This window comes from Crocodylus porosus, unplaced genomic scaffold (genome assembly GCF_001723895.1).
Source record: "Crocodylus porosus isolate Cpor-Errol unplaced genomic scaffold, CroPor_comp1, whole genome shotgun sequence".
NCBI lineage: Eukaryota > Metazoa > Chordata > Crocodylia > Crocodylidae > Crocodylus > Crocodylus porosus.
Window position 1 is genome coordinate 19,552,302 of NW_017728949.1, and position 10,472 is coordinate 19,562,773.

Sequence of the window (10,472 nt, forward strand, 5' to 3'; positions counted from 1 at the left end):
AGGGGTATTTATCTTTCTGCCGGTGAAGATTTGAACATGCAGACTCACTGCTTTCTTTCTTTTCTTCCACAGGACTATCCATCTGTTGGCCAGCTGATCCAAAAGCTTGCTGAAAATAATATTCAACCCATTTTTGCTGTAACTAGCAAAGTGGTTAACATATACAAAGTAAGTAGAACTTGGAAAGTATCAGAAACGGTATCCAGAGACTTAACACATTCAATTCCAGAGGATGCAAAATGACTGGGAGCCCAAATGTAGTCTTTCAGTATTGATAACTTAAACAGAGTACATGAACACAGGTCAGCATTCATGTTCTCCATAGGTGTGACATAGAGGACACTTCTAACACTTCTGCTTTCCATTGGTAGAAGCTCAGTGACATGATCCCAAAATCTGCAGTGGGGGAGCTGAATAAGGATTCCAGCAATGTCATCCAACTCATCCAGGAAGCCTACAATGTAAGTTGTATATCAAACTTCACATATATCTTGTATGGAGATTACCTGCTTGTTCACAGCATGAACCATATGCGTCCAGTACTTCCTCAGATGGGTGGGATGGAAAAGAAAGAGCAGTTTGCCCATCCAGCATAGTACTACACATATTGGTTATACTTTGTTAGCACAAGTTTGTACCATGCTTTATTTATTTTTAGCTACAGGTGTCTGACAGAAGGCTCATAGGCCAATATCTGGCCCATGGAGCCCGTTACTGGATTCTGGGGTGTGGAGCCTTACTGGGGACTTGTTTCAGCAGCGGTGGGATGAATGAGAGCTGCATTAATCCTCACAGGTCCCTGAGCTGACACAGCACTGCCACTTACCCTGCCACAAGTGGTAAATCCAGATCTAGTTGCACAGACCACCATGCTATAGATCTGGCTGATGGTGCCAAACAAGCATGATACCCCTGTTTTAATTCAACAGCTGCTCAGACATGCCTTTGATTTTCTCTGAAAAGTCCGTCATGCATTGTACAGATAAATAGAAATAAATGCATCAATACTAGCTCAGAAGAAATCAGAAGCTATCTTCAACATGTCAAAAACCTGTTGTGAACTTTCAAGGTAATAGAAAGTGACGAGGGTTTCTAGTTAAACTCGAATTTTGTGCAATCTGTGTTTCTGCAGAAAAAGAATCATTACTTGTTGGTTACTTATTTTGTAAACAGAAAATCTATGATGCAAAATACCTGTTTTCTCTTATACAGACAGTGCTAGGTGAAACTATTAGGTTAAAGACAGGTCAGTGCCAGCCCAGGAACCAAATTCCTCTCCTTGGCATTCTGTCGAACACTTTCATTTAGACTAAAGTTAATTTTTTCCTGTCTGGGCAGACCCTGGAGCACTACAGATTTCCAGTCGCAGTCCCAGTCATGCCTTATCACAGAGCAGAGGTGATGGATCTGGGATAGCAAAAAGAGAAATGCTGATTTACTCTCTCCTTCCCCTATTCCAAAAAATAAAGGATTTCTTGTCTCAAATCCTGGCTGCTACCCATTTCTGTGGCATTCACCAGAGAGCAGAGATGTTACCTCTTCATGTTCCTTTTCAATCATATATTATATGAAGATGATTGTAACCAGTAACCTGCAACTCATAGGAGCTGCAGTGAAGCATGACATGGATGGGCTATCCTTGAGGGTCTTTCTGACTGTTCATTTTTGAGGAAGATCTCTGTTTTCTGTGTCTTTTCTCTTCTTGTTTTCTAACAGAGCTTGTCCTCCAAAGTGATCGTGGACCACGGTACTGTTCCAGATAATCTGAAAGTCACATATGATTCCTTCTGCAATAATAAAAAAATATCTGTGGATAAGCCAAGAGGAGAATGTGATAATGTCAAGACCAATGACAAAGTACGAGATCCCTGGCTCAGTTATTTCTGTAATTTTACTTTCTGCAGAAAGTTTAGCAACAAGATTACCATTTCAAAGTTCAGCCTGAATCTTTGTACAGTCTTCTTATAGCAGAAGCCCAATTCACTGTCTCAGAATATTTGCTCAGGGGAAGCTAAAGCTGTGAGGACCTATGACAGCTGAGGGCACTTATTGTATTAATAGTAGGGATTCCCCCCTGTCTCTCAGGAGTGAGTCCAGTGCCAGTCAGGAATTTATCATCCACATACTTTTTTTTTTTTTAATGGAAAATGTCATCTCAACAAAACTCAGATTTTCACTGAGGAAAATGTTGATTTGGCTGATGTATGTGTATATATGAAATGTTTTCTTTCAGGTCAATGGTACCCAACAGGATGTATTTTACTTCTATTTTATGATGGAATGAGATATATCTATATATCTATCTATCTATCTATCTATCAACATTTTCCTCAGAGATATCTATCTATCTATCTATCTATCTAGATAGATAGATATCTATCTATCTATCTCTGAGGAAAATGTTGATTTGGCTGACGTGTGTGTATACATACATACATACACACACACACACACATGCGCATATATACACATACGTCAGCCAAATCAACATTTTCCTCATATATATATCTCGTTTCATCATAAAATTGAAGTAAAATACATCCTGTTGGGTACTATTGACCTGAAAGAAAACATTTCATTTGTGGTCAATATACCAGCACTCGAGCCAATGCAATGCATCATTGAAACTATTGTTTGGGTGCTTCATGTCTCCGCTCTCCCCAGTAGACCAGGATCCCCGAGCAGCATATATTTTCCGTGATACTACTGGGTATCCCCATTGACCTACTATGGGGACTACCATGACTGCAGTGCATCATGGGAAATTCAGTCTGAATATTTTGTGAAAAAACTGCAGCTGCTTCAAGATGATGATGTAGTTTTATACCCAAAAACAGACAGACGAGAATTTCCCATAGGATAAAATTTCCAGTTTTTGGCCAGCCTCTCAGATCGAGGCATCCTGAGCCTCTCCCAGTTATTGTGTTCCCCTGTCTTCCTCCTGCTGTTTTTAACAGCAGTGTGCAGTTAATACAATTCCTGTCACTTGAAAAAGAGTTTTCGAGGCTGAGACAAATTTAGGTAAAGCGTGGATAGCACATCCCTACTACAGTGCTTTCCTAGAAAATAAATCTCCAACCCAGTCATGTCTCTCCTTCCAGGTTACCTTCCGGGTGAAGGTTACTGCAAAGGATTGCATTAAAGACCAGTCCTTTACCATCCGGCCTCTGGGGTTCACAGACACGCTCACTGTACATTTAACCAGTCAGTGCAACTGCAACTGCGGAGAACAAACCGACTCCAGTGCGTGCAATGGGAAGGGCAACATTGTTTGTGGGATCTGCAGGTAAGCAAGCTACTCTAGTGATATCCTCCCTAGTAATACTGGGATCTTGGGAACCTTGGGGAGTGGACAGCTGCACAAAGCCAAGACTGTCCACTTGTTCCTTGTAATACTTGGGGCAGAATTTCAGCCTATGGGAGTGGGTATCCGGAAGGCGTGTGGTACGGACTTTTGTCTTAAGTAATCTAATGCAGCCAGGTTTTGAACTTTTGTCCTACTTAGTTTCTTTTGTAACGGCTGGTTAATTTTGCAGACAGAAATGCTGTTCAGGAGGCAGAGTCACCAGGGCTGAAGCACCTGCTGCTTCTCCAAAGACCACCCATCCCCAGTGCTCAATGATATTAATCTTCATGGAAGCTTTGTCTCCCTAGAGTGACCCTGGGGCTGCACAGAGTCAGCTCTCAGTGCCAGTCTCCACTTGTTCATTCTTATAGAGTGTCATGAGAAAGAAGAATCCTCCCACCAGTTTACTGCCACACCACTAGGGCAGGAGCACCATCACCCATACATATCAGCATGTTTCCTCTGCCCCTTCCATTTCATGTAGCCATTTCTAGACCTCTCTATATGTACAGCAGGCAGTAAGAGTGAGGGCCCACCAACAAACCCTCCTCTCACTCTCACCTGTTTTACACCAGTTGCATTCTGTTAACTTCAGTATATTGGCTCTTGATTTTCAGTGGTTTAAGGGCAAATAGAATCTGTCTCAGTAAATCTATATTAAAGAGAGGTCAATTCAGGCAGTTCTTGAAGGTAGTCATCACTGGATGGCCCTTCCCATGCTGGAAGATGGAGGAAGAGAGTCTGGGTTTCTCCAGGAAGCTAGTAGATCAGATGCTAAGGTGTTTGGAAATCATGGTGTAAGAAATGTAACCAGTTGAGAAGGTGGTCATAGACTCAGAGGAAAAAACTTGATCAGCCCAGTTGTCAGAATTCTTCTGTTTATTAGCAACCAGGCTCAGCCCCATATTAGGCTCTCACTGGAGCCCATTCACAGTGACACTTCAGTGAAGTTGCTCTGGATTTATACCAGTTGATCAGAGATCAGACTCCAGCCCCATATATTCTGACCCAATGTTCTTACACAGGTTTTAACAAAGGCAATTACACTCGGGGTGAGATTACACGTTAGAGTTAGCAAGTGCTTATTCTAAAGAACGCTAGTCTGTATTAAGGTTCACTAGTGCTAGTGACCAGTCACATATTCAGGGTTAATACCCACTCTAACATGCACTGCTCAGACCTGCTGCTAGAAGACTGGTGAGCACTGGCAGGGGCATGGCTAGGGGCTGAGAGTCTGCTCCTTACTTGCCCTGCTCATCAGCTCTATAGCTACAGAATATGCCAGGGAGGAGGGGCAGATGGCTCCCCCATCCCCATGCTCCTTGAGGACACTGACAGACGTTAGGGACCTTACCTTGCTCTAACACACTGCACTTTACTTAAAGCGTCATGAGTTAGAACGCGCCCCCCCCCCCACACACCCGACATTCGCCTGTTGGGTGGGAGGAATTGAGCCTGCCTGCACCAGCCCTCCTAGCCAGCAGGCAGGGGCCCTCCAGCAGCTTCTGAGGAGGCTGCTGAACTGCTGCTCTCCCCAGCCCCATCTCCTGCCCCCCAGCTTGGTGGAGAGGAAGTAAAAGGAGCAGCAGCTAGTCCTTTCTAGGCTGCTATACCTCGCCTGAGCTGGGGTGGGAGGGTGGAACACAGTCCCTCACTTCAAGGCACCTGTCAGCTACCCCAGCTGGCGAGAGCTGGGTCTGGCCCACAGGCAAGGGAGCTCCCTTCCTCCCACCCCCTCCAGTTCAGGCCCTGTGTAGCAGCACAGCAGCTGCTGTTGCTCCCTTCCCTTCCTCTCTGCTGACAGCCCAGCCCCTGCATGAAAAATTAACCCTTGAGCAAACCCAAGTCCTTAAGGTGCTCAAAAGCAGAGAGCACCTTAAAGTAGAGAGCCTAAAACTCAGAACAATTTTTGCAAAGCATTTTGAGTTACACCGTTATACCCCCAACCAAACAGAAGTTCACTGCTGGGGCAGGGGGGGCAGGAAGGAATCTAGCTGCAGGCTGGGACCCTTCAGCCAGGTTCCCATAGCAAGAGCCAAGCTCTCTGCCAGTGCTCCCTGTTTTCAGAATGGAAGGTGAAGAAAGGCAGCGGCAGGAACTTTATCTTGGGGCTCCCCAGTTGGTGTTGAATTGTCACCCCCACCCTACCTTGGGGGGCTGTTGTATAGCTGCCCCACCCTCTGGGGTGGGGGGAGGGCTGAACAAACCCCCAGACTGAAGTCCCTCTGCTCTCTTTCCCCGCTCCCATTCTAAAAACAGCCATGGGCTGGGAGCTCAGCAGACACAAGTTGCAAAAGTCACTATAGTTTGTAACACCTTTATCTGATGCCTCATGCAATGAGGGGTCAGATATTCACCCAACTGGACATTTTTAAGCTGATTGCAGCCATGCACTTGTGTTTGGTCACAGCTACAAACTGCCTTCTGTGGCAAGAGCATGCAAAAATTGTTACTTCTGCTTGCACCCTTACCTGATTAGACGAGAGTTCATTTTTTTCACCATCAGACATTTTAGAAGCACTCTGCAGTCATGCATAAGTGTTAGGTCACTGCTGTTAAGTGCTTGCAGGGGCCAGATTGCCCTGAATCACTCCCTCTGCCTCACAAATCACTGTGGCCCCCATCAGCCCCCAAATCTCTGGATTGCCTCTTCTGCACCCCATTTGGCCCCTCCACCCCCAGATCACTGCTCTATCACTTCAATCAGCTCAAGAGCAGTGGCAGCAGCAGCAGCAGGAAGGGTGGAAACAAAGGCAAAACACAAAGAATGAATATAAAGGAACAGCACAAGCATGTAGGGATAAAATAAGAATGGCTAAGGAACAGAATGAATTACCCCGGGAATAAAAGGAAGGAAGACAAAAAGAAAAGCAGAGATACTTAACAGGGAAGGAGAGCAAATAACAGATGAGACAGAGAAAGCTACAGCTTGCAACTGATCCTGTGTCCTATGAAGTGAACGGTATTTTCTCTAGGCCTAATCCTATGTGGTGTGAAATAATGGAAAACGACAAGGGGATGCTGGCCCATCCCATCCCTGAGGAACAGCTCCTTAGTGCCAGCCAGTGATAGTATTGTGATTAATCTGAGAATGCAGTGGCCTGGCTTGAATGTTTTCCTGTCCCTGTTACCTCTTCCTGCTGCTATTGATGCTGATACCTGTACTTCTGTCTGCCCCCACCAGCTGCAGTGAAGGCTATATTGGCAAGAATTGTGAGTGTGAAACAAAAGGCAAAAGCAGCAAAGAGCTAGAAGGCAGCTGCAGGAAGGACAATACCTCCATCATCTGCTCAGGCCTGGGGGAGTGTGTGTGCGGGCAGTGCACCTGCCACGCCAGCAATGTGCCCGACAAGCAGATCTATGGAACCTTCTGTCAATGCGACAACATGAATTGTGAGGTCTACAACGGCCAAGTGTGCGGGGGCAAAGGTGAGTGACATCCTCAAGGTCTGCCTGCCCTCTGGCCATTGTCAAGGCAGTGGTCCTCCTGGGGGCTCTGCCTGGAAACCTACACATGACACTGAAATATTAGCACCTCTTGCTGAATTTTAGCTGCAGCGTATTAGTCCTGAGTAACTAATCTTGAGTTAAAGCCATGCCTCTGTCATCCAGAAAAAAACACCCATTCAGGTCCATTTCACAGCTAGGTTGTGTAGCCTGTGATGTCCCGTGATGCCATCTAGTGGACAGGTAGAGGTGTGTAGCTGCATTGCAGGCATGGCCAGCTTCCCCTTGGGTTATGAATTACATTTGCATAGAGATCATTATTCAAACACTGATTTCAGGATGCAGACAGAGAAGCATGTTCCCTCATTGTCCAAATAGAGTGTGTTTTTTGGAACTCCTGTTGGTAATAAAGCAACTATGTGTAATTAATGTCACAAAGCAATCCTAGACTTGGAGCTATCTCCCACTACAGAATTCCTGAAACGTGAATTGTGTCCCAAGTATGAAAAATTGGCTTGGAACCAGTCAACCCCAAGTAGTCCCATGGGGCAGATAGCACTGTGCTGCATCTGCTGGGAGATAGTGCAACCACTGAGGGTAGTGTAATGTGCTGTCTGAAAATGGAAGTCATATAAACCACTTCTAGTTCCAAAAGGCTGTATTGGGCATAAGCTCTGTGTCCTGAATTTTGGTCCCCCAGAGTTCATAGATTCATACATTGTAAGGCTGGAAGGGACCTCGGAAGATCACCAGGTCCAGATCCCTGCACCAAGCAGGAAATATAACTGAGGGTTAGATGACCCCAGCAAGATGACTGTCTAGTCTCTTTTAATTGGCTTCTTCAGCTGGACATATAGGCTACCCTGGAGAGTAGCCTTTCATCAAACACCAGAGAACTGGTGCACTCAGGCAAGGGAAGAGAGAGACCTAGTTTCTAGCTTCTCTTCTTTTTCAACTACTCAACCTCCCTTGTATACCCAAAGGACTTAGCTGTATTGGAAAGCTTGATTGGAGGAGGAAACGGCCTCCTCTAGAGAATTCATCTATTGTCTTCATCTATCACATGCTTCTCAGTTCACTGATATGCCCTTGAAACATGCCTGATACTGTACGGAGGGAAAAGCAGGTGGGTAGAGCTCCTACCTGAAAGTCCCCTTCGCTCTTGGAATACTCAGGACTTGTACTTGAAAGACTTTCTTCCTCAGCCACAGGTCAGCTAAACCTGGTTGAGTAAATCAGCCCTTGTAGATAAAGCATAATGGTTTTGAGGAAGGAAATTCCCCTTGTGAAAGGGACGGAGGTGGTCTGAACCCATCTGTGCTGAGACTAGTGCAGACAAAAATCCAAGCTGGTGTAGCAAACCATAAATATGTCAGGATTGATGCTGATCCATACAATGGTGAGATATAGTGAAGGGTTTGTAGATTTGCTGTAACAGGTTTGCACACACAGGATTTGTTGAAGAGCAAGGATCTCAGCTCTAAATCACTCTGCTTTCTTCCCAGAACGAGGGGTATGCGACTGTGGTGTATGCAAATGCCAAGATGGCTTTGAAGGCAGTGCCTGTCAGTGCCAGAAAACAACAGATGGCTGCATGAACGCCCAGGGAAAGGAATGCAGTAACCGGGGAAAGTGCAAGTGCAACCGGTGCCAGTGTAATTTAGGCTACCAACCTCCCTTGTGTGAAGTGTGCCCTGGCTGCCCGTCTCCATGTGCCAAACATGTGTAAGTGATGTGTGGGTGCATTGGGAGGGAAGGGTATTTTGCAAAGCCCTGCCAGCTTCCTGTGTGCTAGTCTCACTCAGTGGGAAGCAAAAGAGCCAGCATGGGGATGATCAGCCCCTGTCTCACAGAAGATTGCCCTTGTGCTGACAGAGGAAGGCTAACAGTGACTGTGGCCCCTGAGTTCTGAGTATAGAGGAGAAGAAGCTGGTTCAATGTTTCCCTGATGCTGCAGTAACTGTGCTTCTGAGGTTGATGGGTTCCCAGTTCCAGACAGTTTTTTCTACTGCTTACCAACAGTCCACCTCCCTGCTGCCTCTATTCCCATGTGGTTCATATAACAAGTACCACAGCATTAGGCCTGGTTACTTGGTATGTCACCAAACACTGCCAGTGTTGGTCCTTATGCTCCTGAAGTTAAGATCACATCATTATCTCAAGCTCCTTTTATACAGTATTTTCTCAAGTAGCACCTGCCCCAAAAAGACATGCACTTTGTTTTTGGAAGACAACGTTAAGGCTGAGAGCTGACTGCATGTGGCAGCTCACTCACTCTTAGCCTGTTCACTAGCTGCTTTGGGCAAAAGCCACAGTGTTAACCAGTGTTTACAGCTGCCACCAAGTTGGTAGCGGCTTTGGTGGCTCAGCCAAAAATTGCTGCCAATTCAGCAGCAGCTGTGGGAGGATTACAACTGAACCGTGCCCCTGCCGCTTGCTGGTGCAGAGAGAAGTGGCAGCCATTATAGCACAGCATCTCAGTGCTGCTATTCCAGCCAAGAAAATCAGCGTCACTGCTTAAGACATGTCCTCCCAATTTTGGAGGGCTGATTTTTGGGAAAAAGGTGCTACTAGTATGTGAGTTAATATAGTATTTGTTTTCTAGCTCCTGTGTGGAATGCCAGGCATTTGGGAGTGGTCCATATCAGAAGAACTGCACTGAAACTTGCCCCAATATCAAGGTTCAAGAAGAACTGAAAGGAACTATCAAGTCCTGCAGAGAAAAGGACTCTGAGAATTGCTGGATTTCCTACCAGATGGTGCAGGATGATGGAGAGGAGCAGTACTTAGTCAAAGTGAAAAAAGAAAGAGGTACCTAGGTCTTGTTCTATATCCCACTGTGAACTAAATAAGGGTTTTTTTTATCCTCCCCACCAAAGCCTGCATATTGGTGCAAAAACCACACATGAGAAGTTTCAGGGCCTTTTACAGGCACAGAAGGAAGTCAGCTTTTAAGTGGAATAAGTGTACTTGGAATTTTGTTTCTTGAGTATGATAGAGGTAGAGATGTCAACAGATGCATGTCTCTTCCTTAGTAGTAGAGAATCCCCTGCAGCCATTTAGAGCAACTCCCTCACTAGGGTGAAGAGGAAACATGCTGGAGATGAACATGTCTAATACGTGGAAAGGACCTCATGGCCCAGAGCCAAGGGCAGCACTGGATACAGCTCTGAGTGCAGACAGGTCTCCGTGGGTCTGGTCCTTCCTTTTCTTCTATTAGGTGCAGAAACCTCCCTCACCCCACCCTCATCCCACTACCCTGGCCATTACTTCCTCAGGTTCTGGTCCTCTCCTGATTCAAAACTCAATGCCTTCCCCCACTTCAGACAGCTCTTGTCAGGGGAGGGTTGCTGGGCCAGTCTGTGGGTTGGATCAGGACCAACCCCTCTGTGCTATGTGGCACTCTTGCAGCACCACATGCAGCAGCCCTGTTCTGGGGCTCACTTTGTACATAGTACATCATCTGGACCCAGTGTCACATGAAGCACAGGAGGGTCCAGGGGGTGACCTCCATATAGCACCACAGTGGACCAGTCCTGAGCTGGGGCTCATAGTTTCATAGTTTCTAGGGTCAGAAGGGACCTGAGCAGATCATCTAGTCCAACCCCCTGCCATGGCAGGAAAGAGTACTGGGGTCAAACAACCCCAGCAAGATGTTCATCTAACCTCCTCTTAAACA

The 10,472-nt window shown here is 46.1% G+C and overlaps 1 protein-coding gene across 4 annotated transcripts in view; it reads left to right on the forward strand.

The window, feature by feature from the left end:
* The window catches only part of ITGB2 (integrin subunit beta 2), a 68,333-nt gene that overhangs the window by 52,407 nt on the left and 5,454 nt on the right, over window positions 1-10,472 (forward strand). For all 4 annotated transcript variants that reach the window (XM_019554010.1, XM_019554009.1, XM_019554011.1 and 1 more), the window contains 7 exons: window positions 73-168; window positions 372-461; window positions 1,717-1,857; window positions 3,102-3,286; window positions 6,531-6,775; window positions 8,299-8,518; window positions 9,399-9,604. In XM_019554010.1, the coding sequence (XP_019409555.1) occupies window positions 73-168; window positions 372-461; window positions 1,717-1,857; window positions 3,102-3,286; window positions 6,531-6,775; window positions 8,299-8,518; window positions 9,399-9,604 (1,183 nt within the window). The remainder of the gene's footprint in view (window positions 1-72; window positions 169-371; window positions 462-1,716; window positions 1,858-3,101; window positions 3,287-6,530; window positions 6,776-8,298; window positions 8,519-9,398; window positions 9,605-10,472) is intronic.